General features: G+C 48.7%; 2 protein-coding genes across 2 annotated transcripts in view; one reads left to right on the top strand and one right to left on the bottom strand.

Annotated features, from left to right (window-relative positions):
- Positions 1–10150, bottom strand: part of LOC8027396 (glycosyltransferase 8 domain-containing protein 1) — a 40608-nt gene extending 30458 nt beyond the window's left edge. Inside the window, exons 1-3 of the mRNA XM_042290752.1 lie at positions 9905–10150; positions 9702–9803; positions 1732–2006 (exon numbers count right to left, since the gene is read on the bottom strand). Coding sequence (XP_042146686.1) covers positions 1732–2006; positions 9702–9803; positions 9905–9947 — 420 coding nt within the window. The 5' untranslated portion in view covers positions 9948–10150. The remainder of the gene's footprint in view (positions 1–1731; positions 2007–9701; positions 9804–9904) is intronic.
- An 898-nt stretch (positions 10151–11048) lies between these two features.
- LOC120839272 (uncharacterized protein K02A2.6) lies at positions 11049–15237 on the top strand. The gene has a single exon (XM_040209530.1). The coding sequence runs from the start codon at positions 11290–11292 to the stop codon at positions 15235–15237; it is 3948 nt and encodes a 1315-aa protein (XP_040065464.1). The 5' UTR covers positions 11049–11289.
- Positions 15238–16469: the final 1232 nt, after the last annotated feature.

Here is a 16469-nt window from a genome sequence, read left to right on the forward strand (position 1 = left end):
GCAACATACTCATTACGCTGCATTAACTTCCCTTCTGTCGAAATCTCGAAAATCTGGTAGTTGCGCCGTTTCGTATTTCCGGGTGCGGCCACCCGCGCCCGGAAAAACGAAACTAAACCCTAAACCAGATAACCGAGGACGGTAATCTGGTTTAGTTTAGTGTTGAAAGGAGGCCATACATCTGCATGCTAAGCACAAAGAAAGCTTCGAAAGGAACGCGAATATCTTTCCACCGGTAAGTTCGTGGATTGTTGAAGTTCATGAAACTGCTCTGATGATATATTTGTGAAATCGAAGGCAGTTGGTAACCATGTGAGACCCCGAGGGTCTGCTTGCAGCCTGCATACTCCGCCGCGTGCGGCAGCCAGAATGCATGGAAAAATGGCGGACCTTTCCTCTAGAGTTAATATGTATGATCTCTATACTACCACGAGCTGGCAGAGCGAGCTGTCGACGAAGCGTCGCAACATCTGTCGATGAAACGAGCGGGTGCTCGTTTCCACGAAATGATCTGTCGATGAAACATCGCAGTGTCGACGGAACGATTTGTCCATGAAACATCATTCGACAAACTGATTGCCACCGATAAAGTAACCCCCGCCGCGCAAAAACATGGTTTCGTTTCACAGCATGACGGCATGGCTGGTACCCAGCACGCTAGCGTCGGGGCGTCCGCACACGCCCACGTCTATCGTTGAATTTTTTTCTTCAAAAAGACGCGAGACGAGACACGGCGGGAAAGACCATGTAAGGCCGGATGAACGATTGATGCAGGGTACAGTACTTTGTGTCGGACGGCTGCTTGCACCACATAGCTCATGTGTGCGCAATTACGGTACTCAGTTCAGCTTCGGTTTTCAAAGGCGACCAAAATTTATCCTTTGGCGCAGGCTTAGTGCAGATTACCCATATTATGGCAAAATGTAGCAGGATGTAGCAGGGTTAGCCCCTTGGCGCAGTTTGGCGCAATTGGCGCAGCAATCACATCACTGCTGCGCAAGTCAGAATGTCTGACAGTCGCTGGGTCCTACACACTTTGCTTGGAGTTCTCCATGACGGATCACCACAGATGGGAATAGTCCGCTGAGACGGGAGACCTACAGCCAGCTTCAAGCCGCTTCCGTCAAAATGCATTTCAGAAACCGGAGGCCAAAACGTTCTGGAGTGCGGTTGATGAAGCAGTCTTTGTGCCGGCGAACTGCGTGCTAAATACTTCAGACTGCCAGTCGTACTACACTGACTAGATTGCTCATCTACAGCCTAAACCACTGTCGCCATCATCCAAAAGGGTTGCCCTCTCTCCGCACAAGAACCCAACGTCTAGCTTGCTTTGCTCTTTTGCACTGTCTCCAAGTGCTGCTTTCATTTCTAATTACCATATTCTCCGGACTACAGTCCTGTGTATTGTCCGCAAAAACAAATTTTAGACGAAAAAAAAAAGTTAACTCTTAGATCGTTTGCACCTGATGCTTAGACCCCAATGTAAAAATTCTTGTACACAGCAAGCTTTAAAAAAGATGCCTGCTTTACTAGCTCACAAAACAGCTTGTATCATACAGAAATCATCAAAATATTCTGTCATTTTCAAAATCCGTCACATCTCGTAACGATTGATCCAGAAAAAAAAATCTTTGCACAGTCCGCACCACATAAAACTTCAACCTTAAAACGTGTATAATCCATGGACAAAAGTCCAGAAAATGGCCAAGTGCCCACTGGACCACGGCTCACCTGGAGAAGTCCGACGAGGTCGGGGCTGACCAGTGCCGTCTGCGGGAACGTGACCACCTCGTAGCTGAGACCGGACAGGCGTGGGTCGTGCATCCAGGCGTGCACGTGGTACTGAGTCGCGTTGTCGGTCACCAGGTGGAACGACACGGGGCGCGCTGTGTTGTGCGCCACGCTCGCCATGAGCGCCACGGCACCTCCCAGCCTCGCGTTAGACGTCACCACGGCCACGTGCACGGGCTCGCGCACTTCCGCTGGCCCTGCCACCAACTCGTCCTCTGGAAGACATTGCAGCGAGTTCCTTTTTCAAACACCTGTCCAGCCCATATGTCTCGCTATACTACGAATAGGCCTTACTCATTATTAGCGCCACCTTTTGGAAGCCGCGAGCACTATTGAGCTTCCGCACCACCTTCGAAGCTTCCTCGCAGTCCCTGCTCTACCTGCTTAGCATCCTATGCAATAGTTTTTATGATAACGTTTCTATGATGTTGTGGTGACATTAGGCATTTCAAAATAAATTATATTAGTGAGCCTGGTTGAGACATTATGAAAAATCGCGCACAAAGAGATGAGGACAAACGAGGAAGGAACACAGAACACAGACAGGCGCGTACTCACAACTCTGGCGCGTACTTACAATTCATGACCGGGGACACTGGCACCAGGGGGAATACAATTCAGTCACAGTCAAATTTTTGCAAAAAGGCAACTTCTTTTTTGCTCAAAGCAACAGGTGACTGACTAACGCAGCGATTGGCCAGACTCAAGATAATAAATGCCTCGAGCACCTCATGCATGTTTTTCTTTAAAGCCCCCAATTATTGAAGTTTTTCCTGAAGGTGGTGTGCACGTACAGGTCTTACAATGCACCAAAAGGTGACCTCCTACAGTTGATGTTAAAGAAAGGTTGTGCTCTCGCAGCTAGTCATTTAGACACCGTCCAGTCTGTCTGACATAGCCTGTCCAACATAGATGTGCTTGTCTGTCTTCCTTCCTCGTCTGTCCTTGTCTCTTCGTGCGTGATTTTTCATGCTGTTCAACGTTTACCTACTCTCCCAGCTTACTACTTTACTACTGAATCAGACAGTTGCACCGGAGTCAGGGGGCGACTGTCTCAATACAGACGGCATAGTCACTGGGAAAACTGTTTGCCACACACAACGTGACAAGCTACGGAAGTACCGTCGTAAAACAATTGCGAGCTGCGGTTGTTTTGGTGTCTATGTTGTTGCTGTCATTTTTGTTGCTGTGGACGGAACGGACACAAATGTGTGAACCACATTTAACCAGCCCTTAATGAAGTAGCGGGGAACGCCGCATACTGTAACCGACTTAATTTTCGCGAGCTCAAATATTCGCGAATCGGGTCAAAGCAGAAAATTTCAAATTACTCCCGAGTTCTAATTTTTGCAAATCGAGTGTAGCTTCCGTAGCGTTCACGTATTGCCCGAATTGTTCGTGGGACGTATTTTTCGTGAAAATTAGGTGCCTGCGAAAATTTAGTCGTTTACAGTATCTAGAGAATTTGGCAGAGCCCACAGTCAAAGCAACCACCACAAGCTCTGTCACTTCACCACTCGGGTAGTGCCAGTAAAACGGTACTGTTCCAATTGAAAAGGAAAGCAACGCAATCTGTGCATTTACTTAGGGCGGTTTCTTATTTCCCGGTTGGTTACACAGCGAGACACAGCACTAGTGCAGCATCACTTTCAGAACGTAGCCGTGCCCTGCTCATAGCCTCAATCATGGGTCGGCATGCTTGAGTCTACCGAACAAGGTTGGCGCATCTTGCGACAGGTGGCAAGCAAAATCTGAATAAGGACAATTAAGGCGAAGGCAACAACCCTTTTCAAAAGCCCTCTGGGCATTGCTTACTGCACAAAGCATGTGATTGGGTCAGAGTTTGCACCGAGAGGTGACGCAAAAATCGTGTCGAATACAATTGGACCTGAGCATGCACCCAAACGCTGATGTGGCGCTAGTGTCCAGTGCGTGCTCAAACTGCACGCCCAAAATATGGCGACCCCAAATAATCGACGCAGCAGGAGGGTGCAGACCTCTGAAGAGGGCGCGAGTGGAAGGTTTGACCGGCTAGCCAACAGCTTCTACACAACAAGGTCACAGTGCCAAGTTTCCTGTCCCGTACCGGTGGCCAGTGGGGGCCGCAGATTGCACAAGAGTGCTGCGCCATTGTTTGGGTGGGACTCAGACCCTCACGTCCCAGCTAAAAATCGACGCAAAACTCTTATGCAAGCGGTGCACCGCACTGGCCTTCAGTAGGAGGCAGAATACCAGCACTGTGGCCAGAGCCAGATTAAGAGGTTTCAGGGCAATGGGCTAAGGTTGATTTTTAGGCCCCCATGATGGGGATGATGACGATGGCATGACTGGTTAACATATGGCGAATTCGCGGGGTCCTTTCTGCACACTGGAAACCCGGAAGGTGGTGGTGCGCATAAAACGCCGGCGTCCCCCAGGCAGCAGACGGGTGGGGCCACCTCCAGTTACTGTGAGCATGTGGACCACCTGAACCAGCGTGTCTGAGCTGTTGTGACATTTCCGTAAGATCACAGGACAGTAGCGTTTTTGTGCAACTGTGTTTTAGTTGCAGGAGTGTGATCTACAAGAGACTGCAGGAACATATTGTCACAACTGCATTAATGTGTTTATCACTGCGCACAATGACTGTTGTAGTCCTGTATAGTTTTTTCTTGTGTGTGTTTTGTTGAGCACTTTGTCTATTTTTTATTGTTTTAGTAAGTGATTTGTGAACACCCGTCTCGCGTCTATTTGTGCCTAGGTGGCACAGTTAACCTTGTTCTCTGATGGCCAGATGTATTTTCTTTCCATTACTCATGGCTATATTTTCTTGCTAGCTTTTATACCATATTATCTTTAGGATTTTTACGAGAAGCCCCATTAACTTGTTTTGCAAGTGCGTTCGCATAAGTTGTATTTGTGTTTCTTGGTTTTTGCCGACCACTCTTGTTTGCTTTAACTGCTGACCAGTCCAAGAAGTCCTGGCACAGACTTAGGAGGGACATGTAGAGGTAGTCGCTTTTCTTTGTTATTTTTTTTTACTGCCAGGACGGCACCCCCCTCCTCCGTTTCGTTCTGTGCTTTGGTCGGGAATGGGAACGTGCTTTGGGAGACGAGTGTCGTGTTCCAGGGAGTCCCGCGATGTTACGAGTCGGAATTCTGATTGTTTATGAGCTTTCCCAGCACAGGGGAAATGGCCACGGGCATGTCGCCCTCTTCTTGACATTTTGTGCGGAACCTTGGTTTTCTAACTCACGTGAAAACACTTAACCTGCCCACGAGAGGCTGCTGTCTCAGCACCGCCTGCATCTACCCCTTGACCTTGAAATGCAGGACCAGACGTAAGGGCTTTCTGGGGAACCCACGGCCGAGACATAAACACGTCTTTGGTCGCCAGGTTGTTTGCTGGGAGACAAAGTGCTTCAGAGCCCTCGGAGTCGTGTCTTGGAAATCTTCCGTGACACCCGGTGACCAAGGAGTTGCCAATGGCATTTAGTGGTGGCATAGACGCGCTCCAGCTGACATGTCTCGGTGGTTCGCGAATGTGTTTCTGTGGCATATAAGAAAGCCATAAGCTGTATCGTATCCTCGGGTTCTGAGAACCAAGAATTGGCTTATGGTTTACTCTCGGAGCAATGACCTCTCACCTGATTGGTTGAAAGTGTGTTGGTTCCTCTAGCCAATGGGACCAGGGGTCGAACCCTGATTGGCCTGGATGGGTTTGAGTACACTCTTTTAGGCCCCAGCCAGACAAGAAAATCTTTGAAACGGGCTCGTGAGCGACCCAACTTACGCTCAGCTCCCGCGGTGCGCCACGTTACCTGTCATGCACAACAGCGTCTTCACGGCTACAAGGTAGTCGCAGTCCTTACCACGTGCGGTAAGACCATCTGACGCCGAGGCGTCCCCTGCAGTCTGTAAGCCGTGCTCGGCAGTTTATTACAGCGTGTGACCTGTTCACACTTGTCTTTTATGTAACTGTTTGATTCTCTTTTTTTTTATCTAAGTAAAGTTCTGTCAATTTCGTTAACCGAACGAGTTGTCGGTTGCCTCTACATCACCACTTATGCATCCAGCCCTCCAGCAACTAGCTTCATTTATGATCCCCCGGTCCTCATTGGCAACCTCATGGTGGTCCATCAAGGTCGGGGAAACCAAACTCCTATCATCACTGGCGCAGCCAACAGGATAAACAAAACAGAGCAAAAAATGCTGTCCTGACGGTCAAAAAAAAAAAAATAATAATAAAGAAAAGCAATTATCTCTACGATGTGCCTGTTACTTTCTCTTGCAGCGTAAATAAAAATATTTCCTCCTTCTACCCCAGCCTCGGGTTAAAATCACCATTTAAGTAAATTACTATTTTAAGGCGAACGGAATGCAGTAATCTAACAGCTTCCACCACTGTATCAATTTTCTCTATCGATTTTCAGACCGAAATATGTCTTGGGTTTAATATTTTTTTCCCTCGATCTTCAGCCTGGGTTCCCCTAACAGCTCGTAGGCTGCAGCCCATTCGCCCAGGGGCGGATCCAGAACTCCGTTTTGGGGGGGGGGACGGAAAGTTTAAAAATATAAGATTCTCCTGTTCTTTCTTGTGCACCGGGGGGTCCACCCATGTGAAATTGTCCTCCGAAAAGGGGGAGGGGAGGGGGTCGACTTTGTTTGGGGGGGGGGGGGGGGGGGGGGGGGGGGGGGGGGGGGAGCCGCCCCTATCGACCCCCCCCCCCCCCTGGATCTGCCCCTGCATTAGCCGATACCTCAATCCGACCCTGGCTGTGGCCTTGTCACTTAGGAGGCATTGCACAAACAGGAGGCACGTGAGCGAGGGTCACCGCAACTGAGAGAGCACCATCAGAGGACAAATCCTTCAATAGATGCGCTGCACCGACGAGAATGCGAAGAAGATTAAGAATCCCAATTTATATAAAAGATTTTGACAGTGTTCCACTGATTAGACCAGGAGACATGCAGAAATTTGACATTGTGACTCTACAAAATAGTGAAACTTGGGCAAAAGTTTAATTAGGTTGACAATTAAGTTGAGAAAAACTAAATAATCTTTCAAGTAAAAAAAAAAAGAAAGAATCATGCCTCTCACATATCAATTTTTTATCCTCCCCAAAAAAAAATGAAAGGAATGTATTGCAATTATAAAGAACACAGAAACTAAGGAATCCGATTTTCTTTTCTTGAAACTGACGAAGAAAAAAGAATACTGTCTCCACACAAACTGGACTTCACTCCTAAGAGATAAACCAACACAGAAGGACAATTTTTCGTCCACCAACGCCTGCATCTATCAGAAGCAAGCCGAAAAAAACCAATGGCTTGGCTTTAAACTGTTTCTTGTAAACCATGAGAGAAGGAAGTATGTGATGACACAATCTCTTGCAATGATATGAACCATCCGAGACAGTGGTGTCACTGGAGAGGGGGGGGTGGGGGGGGGGGGGGTGGGGGTCTGTCTCCCGGTGTCGTGGCGGGCCGTAAAAAGGGGGGGGGGGGGGGGGGGGGGGATCACAACAAGCCACTGCCCCAGGTGCCGCTGACCCTAGTGATGCCACTGATCTGAGAAAATGGTTCAATGCCTGCCCCTTTGCAACTCTTAAAGGGTGCACAGCATGGTTCTTCGATGACGAAGGCCAATCTTTAAATCAGGAGGTTCCAACGTCTCATTTCTTGAAGTCCGGGCCTCTCACTTTCCAGTACGCGCCGGACAAAGTTAATGAACAACCTTTGAATGTCATCTTGCAGACTTGATATTAAAGGCAAATGCAGCACGAATGCAGCATTTTGTGTTCCTAGTTGTCAGGAAAGTTATGCTCAATTTTACCTCAAGAAAGAAGCAGGTTTTGCATACAGTAGTTCATGCTCTGTGCAAAGTATTTCTTACAAGATTTGAACAAGATTTGATTGCCAAAGAAAAAGATTATGCTCCTTGCATTATAAAGGAGAAAATTAGTAATTCTCCATGAAGTGCCAAATTTTCTTCACCACGGTTCTTGAGGGGTGTTATGTACTTTGAAGTTGGGGTTTAACATGACACTTTATTAACTAATAAACAGCGGCCGGAATGACAGCAGCCTCCCATCTCGCGGTTTTAGAGTCGGCCCCCTCTGACGAGAGTTTCTTAGCCTTTTTCGGCGCAGTCGTTACGAAGTGGGTCGGCGGTGCCATCTAGTGAGGGCGTACAAATACACAGCAAGGAGGAACCAAATATGGTAGTTACACATGCTGCTTTGCTTCCCCTGTAGTGCGGCTCATGTGCTTGCAACAACTGCTGCGTCTTTCACAGTTCAACTTCTACTGCAAAAAGCCAACACGCAAAGGGGCAGAGCAGATGAAAGTTTTACGAAAAGTTGCACCCACTACCTCACTTCTTGTGTAGACTATACATGGCTTGCACCTACATCACACAATGACATTGAATGCTGGCAACCACCATGCTGGTGGTTGAGTCGACGGCCCCCCGCAGCGAGAGCCGTTGCAAACTGTGCCGTGTTTGGCTGTAGCAATTGGTATGTATCCTGGCAATTGCTTCATCAGCATACCCCGCAACAAAGTAGCCATCAAGTTAGAGCAGTATAAGTGAAAAGGGATGCGGCCGCACATTACCGAGTTTGCAGAACGCGTATCATAGCAGCGAGTGACAGCAATCTCTAACGTTGCTTACGTTCGTGCACGCCTTTGGTCGGCTTTGCCCGTTCGTGATGTGGGTACCCTTTACCTTTCACTTCATCACCTTGCTTCCATGCTTCAACCATACCTTCTTGGGGCTCCCTTGCTGAGTATAGGCGAGTGCGTCATGCCGCAAGACCGGTCAGGCGGTGGCCCACATGTGTGCACTTGCCGAGACGCCGTTGCTAAGGCATCGGCTTGTGCCGTCCGCAACACGGTAATGTTCGAGTTGCTCACCCATACTTTGCGAAATCAGAGCAATTTTACTACTTCCAGAAACTTCCAATTGTGACCTTTTCAGTAATTGTCCCGAAATGTGTAATGAAGCTCATTTCGATAGTACGACAGTCCTTTTTGTCCAAACTTCGTCGGTGACATATCAAAATTTTCAGCTCTCAGCGCAATCGCACCAAAGCCGAAAACTTCTGCACATAATGACCTGAACGTAACCTTCGTAAGCTCGACACATTCTTTTAAAGTTTATATGTCCAAAACTAGGCACTTTTGTTGAAAATATGGTGCATGTCAGCGAACATCAGAGCCGTTAGCAACATGCTACGCTTTGAAAGTGCATGCGCATGGTACAAAGTCAAACAGCAGCATGGTGCGGGGTCCGTCATTCCCTAGTGTGATGTCATGCGTCATGTCGTGTATAGCATGGAGCAAGCGCAAGTGAAAGCGAAGCATTGCAAAGCTCAATACAATCACTGAAGAGCTGCAACATTGTGAGCAATATGTGCACAACCTCTTGTGTCAAGACGGAAGCAATTCATTGCATGAAGTTGGAGAAGGGAAGTTTGACGTTAGCGCGCACCAAATAACAGGCCCCATGAATATGGTGTATTAGAGAAAGTTTCGAAAACTGTGCATGGGTGAAAGGGCAGACACGTCTCATTGTAACTATTCATTGCTTTCCACGAAGGAAGGAGACTAAGAATTTACTTAGAACGGGCATTCCTCTTTGTGAAGGAAATCTGAAATCATTGCACAAAATCATTGCTCTTTGTGAAGGAAATCTGAAATCATTGCCCTTACTTTGTGAGCCACCTCAGTCAAGGATAGCAGTTTCTTCTGATTGAATGAATTTGGAAAAAAAAAAACACTGAACAGCGTAGAAACATTCAGCGATGACCCATACCCGTTGCTGACACCCGGCTTCTTAGAGTATACCAAAGTGTTTAGAAGATTAGCAAAGTGGTACTTCCTTCCAGTAGTTTCGGCGTGATTGACAGGGCCAGATGCGTACTCACCGACAGTTCTTCCAAATGTGAGGATGGCTTCGTTGGAGACCATGAGACGGTACCCGTAGTAGAGTCCCACAAGGCACGTCACTGCCAGTGAGGCGAACAGGCCTGAAAAGAGATGCATGTAACCAATGCATGTAATTCATGCGCTTGGCGAGCTCGGATCCTGTGACTGGAAACGGGTGAAGCGTAGCAGCCGAATGACCTACCTTTCACCAGGCAGGAGTTGTGAGAACGTTTTAGCATTCCCATTTCAGCTGGATAATGAGACTGTAGTACAACTTCTCGGGCACACTCAGAAATGGAGGCTACTCATCATCATTGCACAGCCGCGTTTTAGCCCCGTAGAACCTCGGTCCTCGGACTCCACGGGCCTCTCGGATCGCTCGTACCCTTTTCCAACATAAACAATCCCAATCAAAGCGCTACAAGAAGGGGGGGCGAGGGTGCGGCGCAAAAGGTGCAAGAAGAGGGGTAGATAGATCATAGTAGATGTAATTGTTGTAATAGGTAGTAGCTTGCGCCATCTATGGTTCGTTACAGGTTAAAAAATGTTTTTTGGGGAAAGTAGGGTTGGGAGGTGGGAGTAGACGGAATGCTGGAGAAAAGAGGAGGAAACCTCCTCCTCTCTTCAGCGCATGGGCGTACCGACCAACCTGGGCAAGGGGGGCGCTTTCCCCCCCAGTTCTCAGAGTGGGGAGGCAAGGCATGTGTTCCCCCCCACCCCCCCCCCCCCTGAAACAGCCGCCACTCGGCGCCCATGGGATACCAAGGGCACCCCCCGGCACTGGGGGGTGTCTGGTTTGCCCCCTCACTCAAAAATAAGTTGGTACGCCACTGCTTCAGCGTTTAGTTTATTTCCTCCTCCCCATCCTTTCTTCCACTGACTAGTTTCCATATCGTGTGCAATAAATGGCATTTCCAGGCGGATAACTGACAACTTCCGGTGTTGTGCCCGTGTCGAATGCCGAATCCCGGACAAAAGCTCACCCATTTTTTCACAGACCCGGACAAAAGCTCACCAGGAGAAAATTTTATGTTGGTACACGAGTGCGGAGAACTTAGGTGCATGCGCGCGACACTAAAATGCAACGATAAATTAAAGCTGGCAGGCGCATGGTTTGTTAATTAGAGTAGAAACAAGTTTATTTATCGATTGGTTAGAAGCAAGTGCAGTCCCTTACTAGCTCCAGCAGAGTGGTTTTAGGGGCGAAGCTCCTTAGGGGCTAGCCACTGGGGCTAGCCATGTCTGTATGTCCGTCCGCCGTCGGGTGCACGTGCTCCTGCTCTAGTAGCTCACGCGCCTACGTGCTCACGAGCACGTGAACACGTGCTCGCGTGCTTGTTGTTACAAGATGAGCCGACAGATGGCGCCACCACCCAAGGCATGCGGTGGCGTACGCGCCTTCCCCCTTCCTCTACGCCAGGAGACGAAGAAACCGGCGAGCATGGCGGACGCAGATACCGTCCACGTTGTAACCTTTTGTCAAGCATTAAACTAGTTACGTTCGATAACACGCCTTTTTGAAACATGGTGTCAGAAGCGGCAATAGCCAACGCTTGAGCTACGACCGCCACGACCACGGAAGCAAGCATGGACAGGATCCCGCCGCCGCCGAAGTTTGAAAACGCCAGCAACGCTGCGGAACAATGGCGCACGTTCAAACAAGCCTTCACGCTGTACCTGAAAGCGACCGATGCCGCTGGAGCATCATCGGAAAGGCAAGTCGCACTTCTTCTCACGGTTGGAGGACCAAGCCTGCTAGACATTTACAATACTCTGGACTTCGGAGAGTGTACGGAAGCGAGACCGCACCCTGAATTTGACTTCGACCACGTTGTGAAGCTACTGGATGCGCACTTTCTGCCGAAGCAGAACGAAGTGTACTCACGCTACATCTTTCGCACTCGAGTACAACTCCCCGACGAGAGGTTCGACACGTTTTTAACCGATCTCAAATTGAAGACTCGGGACTGCAACTTCGGACCTGAAAAGGAGAAGATGATTCGAGACCAGATTGTCTGCGGAGTGAATGACGAGAAAGCGCGAGCGGACATTCTAAAACTTGATGAACCGTCGCTTGGAAAGGTTGTCAAGGTATGTCTAGCGCATGAGTCAACGAAGCTGCAACTTAAAGTCTTCAAGGAAGGCAGACCAGCAACTGAGGAAGTTCATGCAGTGAAAGACAGACGCCGTCGTCTACCACCTGTTGACCGAGCAAAAGATAAAAAGACAAGTTCGAATCAAGCAGTACAGCATTGTAAGTACTGTGGAAGCGATCATGCACGTGCTAGAAATGCTTGTCCAGCATGGAACAAAACATGCAACAAATGCAAAAAACAGAACCATTTTGCAGTTGTGTGTAAAAACAGCAAGACTGTTGCCAGTTTGGAGCCAGAAGACGACACAGATGAAATACTGATGGTGCAAAGCGGCAAACCAAGTCCACTGTTTGCGACTTTAAATCTGAACCAAGAAGGAATAAGGTTCCAGGTTGACAGCGGGGCTGCTGTAAATGTCATCACTAAGAGAAATGTGTCGCCTGATCAGATAATGCCGACGTCTACAACGCTGAGAATGTGGAATGGTACCAAGGTAGTGCCATACGGCAAGGCGAGGTTGAATGTAACCACTGCTAATGGACACAAGCACATTGTTGACTTTGTCGTGGTGCGTGATGACCTCAGACCCCTTATCGGACGAAAGACAGCCGAGCAGATGGGACTGATCACAGTGAATTACAGCCTGGTTGCCAGCATCAGTGCTGCAGGTGCACAGGGTGCACTGGAACAGATCATGGAAAGACACTCCGACGTCTTCGGACAGTCTTTAGGCTCATTACCTGGACTTGTACACCTGGTGACTAAACCTGCTGCAAGCCCAAAGGCGGTGACAGGCTGTCGGGTGCCAGTGAGTGTTAAACCGCAGCTAGAAAAGACAATCAGAAACCTAGAACAAAGGGGAATCATCAAAAGTGTCACCGAACCAACCCCGTGGGTGAGCCGAATGGTTGTTGCCACGAAGAAAAATGGTGATATGAGAATCTGCATTGATCCTCAAGCTCTTAATGAAGTTTTGGAGCGAGAGCGACACCCCTTGCCAATCTTGGACGACATTCTGCCCGAAGTTGCTAAAGCCAAGGTCTTCTCGAAGCTGGACCTGCGTGACGGCTATTGGCAGTGCATTTTGGACGAAGAGTCAAGTGTACTCACCACCTTTCAGACACCAATGGGACGTTACCGCTGGCTACGCCTTCCATTTGGACTTGCTGTCAGTAGTGAAATCTTTCAGAAAAGACTGCAGTCAGCTCTGGATGGACTGAGTGGTGTGCTGTGTGTGGCAGATGACATTCTAGTGTATGGTATCGGCGAAACCGATGCAGAAGCGCGCAGTGACCATGACAAGAAGCTGGAAAACCTGCTGCAGAGATGTCAGAAGATTGGTGTGCGACTCAACCGAGACAAGACGGAGCTGCATCGCACAAGTACAACATTTCTGGGGCACCTGCTGACAAAAGACGGACTACGTGTTGACCCTGAAAAGGTCAGAGCCATTCAAGAAATGCCCCCACCAACTGACGTCCAAGGTGTGCAACGCTTTTGTGGAATGGTCAATTACCTTGCACGCTTTCTGCCAAAGCTCTCCCAGGTCACAGAACCGCTCAGAAAGCTGGTCATCAACAGTGAACCATGGGCATGGAGCGATGAACAAGACAACGCATTTCAAGAGACAAAGAACTTGGTAGCAAGAGCCCCAGTGTTGGCATATTACAATCCGCAGAAACCGCTGATGGTACAATGCGATGCCAGTGAACGTGGCTTAGGAGCTGCACTCCTTCAAGATGGACAACCATTATCCTTTGCGAGCAGAGCTCTCACGCCTACTGAAGTCCGGTATGCGCAGATAGAGAAGGAGATGCTTGCCATAGTCTTTTCGTTGAACAAGTTTCACCAGTACACTTTCGGAAGACTGACGACTGTAATCACAGACCATAAGCCACTACAAGCCATCATGAAGAAGCAGCTGGACCAAGTTCCAAGAAGACTGCAAGGGATGATCCTACAGACTCAACGCTACAACATTGACCTGCAGTACCGACCAGGAAAGGAACTTCTACTGGCCGATACGATGTCACGAGCATTCTTGCCAGACGAACATTGCGAACAGCAGCTTGAAGACATCAACGTGGTGAACCACCTACCTGTGCGAAAGGATACTGCAGAGAAGATCCGCAACGCAACCCTGAGGGATGAAACCTTGCAAAAGCTGACAGCAGTGATCCTAACAGGATGGCCACAGGAAAGGCACAATGTTGCACCAGAAATCAGGATGTACTTCCCTTTCCGAGACGAACTTGTCGTGGAAGATGACATTGTTTACAAGGGACAACGACTGGTGATACCAAAAGCACTTCGGGGAGAGATGAAAGAAAAGCTACATTCATCACACATGGGTATCGAAAGCACTCTACGACGTGCACGTGACAGTATTTTCTGGCCGAGCATGAATGCTGAAATCAAGGACCACATATCAGCCTGTAATGTGTGTCAGAAACATGCACCAGCGCAACAACGAGAGACGCTGAAACCACACCCGAGACCAGACTTTCCGTGGGAACGTGTTGGATGCGACATACTGGAGCACAAGAACAAGCACTTCCTAGTCACAGTGGACTATTACAGCAACTTCTGGGAGGTCGACCAACTCAACTCGTTAACATCTGCCCATGTGATACGCAGACTGAAAGCACACTTCGCAAGACACGGCATCCCAAGTGTTCTGATCACAGACAACGGCTCACAGTTCGCTTGTGAAGCGTTCAACAAATTCTCAATCGATTGGAATTTCGAACATGTCACGTCCAGCCCACGATACCCAAGATCGAACGGTATGGCTGAGTCTGCCGTGAAGACTGTCAAAATGCTCTTAAAGAAAGCAGACGAAAGCAATGGCGATCCTCAGATGGCATTTCTCGACCATCGTAACACGCCGCTGCAACACATGCATGCAAGCCCTGCACAGCTCCTCATGGGTCGACGCACACGCACATGTGTACCAACGACTAAGCAGCTGCTGCCAAAAACTGTCAGTGCCAGAAACCAGTTGGAGCAGAAGAAACGAAGGATGGTTTTCTATCACGACAAACAGGCTAAAGACCTCCATCCTCTGAGCATGGGACAAGATGTGATGGTTCTCCCAACCAAAGAAGCATTATGGACAAAGGGAACCATCAAGGAGCAATGTGGTGACAGGTCATATAAGGTACAGGTCAGTGACGGCGTGCTACGCCGCAACAGAGTGCACATACGAGATGTACCCAGTTGCCAACAGGCTGAAGCAGATGTCCCTACTACTACTCAGGACGATCGTGGGCACCACAGAACACCCCAGGTCAAAAGTTCCCCTCAGCGCGAACCAGACACGACACCAGTACCTGAGACGTACGAGCCTGACCACCAATTCGCCCCAATCCATACCCCTACGCGCCCAAAGAGAACAGCAGCTCTACCAAAGAAGTTTCAAGACTTTATTGTGGGGTAGTCCCTACTTAAACAAAGGAGGATGTTACAAGATGAGCCGACAGATGGCGCCACCACCCAAGGCATGCGGTGGCGTACGCGCCTTCCCCCTTCCTCTACGCCAGGAGACGAAGAAACCGGCGAGCATGGCGGACGCAGATACCGTCCACGTTGTAACCTTTTGTCAAGCATTAAACTAGTTACGTTCGATAACACGCCTTTTTGAAACACTTGTGTAGGGAAAAAAAAAAAAAAACGCATTTCCACGTGGTGAATGATGTTGATTGGGGCGAAGCTCTGGTGGTGCTTGTCTGCGTAGACAGTGATCGAGTCGCAGCCACCGTGGCCGCAGCATACCGAGCCTTTCGTTCGTTTTCTTCCACATCAGAAAGAGAATGTGTGGTATGGAACGTGGTTATATACGTATTTGAGCATTTGACTGCAGCGTGACATGGATGAAAACGAACGAAAGGCTCGGCATGCTGCGGCTTAGCGTCTACGCAGACGAGCACCCACCAGAGCTTCGCCCCAATCAACATCATTCACCACGTGGAGATGCGTTTTTTTTTTTTTTTTTTTTCGGACCTGGGTCTCTGGGGGTTCACCCCTCCGGGATTGTGTCATCGAGCGCCTGATTTCCTTGTAGGCATTCAATCAGCCTCCAGACGCTTGGATAGGCGTGGCCGACAAACTTTTGGGACCCGGTATTTGATCCTTCGCAGATAAAAAAAAAAAAAAAAAAAAAAAAATGGTTTGCTCTGCACGTTTATACAGCCTTGATGGCGATGCGCCTCAACGGGTAATCGGTCTTTTAGCTGTAGAGGGTGTCACAAAAGAAAATTTACACGGTCTTTTTTACCGCAAAAATAAACTAGGCATCGCCGAACGCTCATTCTCCGCCCAAAGGTAGCGTTAGAGGTCACAACCAGATGCCAAAGTTTCAGCCCGATTCGATTACTTAATCAAAAGTTATAAGTGATTTTCTGAAAATTTCAATGGGAAAATGGCGGCCAACGGAGATTTCAAACACATGGGGCTCTATGGCACCAGAAACCGAAAACAGGCAAAAATGGGCTCCATTTTCCCATTAAAATTTTCAGAAAATCACTTATAACTTTTGATTAAGTTATCGGATCGGGCTGAAACTTTGGCATCTGGTTGTGACCTGTGGCTCTACCTTTGGGCGGAGAATGAGCGTTCGGCGATTATTTTTGCGGTAAAAACAGTGTAAATTTTCTTTTATGACACCTAGTA

Source organism: Ixodes scapularis, unplaced genomic scaffold, assembly GCF_016920785.2.
Source record: "Ixodes scapularis isolate PalLabHiFi unplaced genomic scaffold, ASM1692078v2 PGA_scaffold1__304_contigs__length_218370807, whole genome shotgun sequence".
Taxonomy (NCBI): domain Eukaryota; kingdom Metazoa; phylum Arthropoda; class Arachnida; order Ixodida; family Ixodidae; genus Ixodes; species Ixodes scapularis.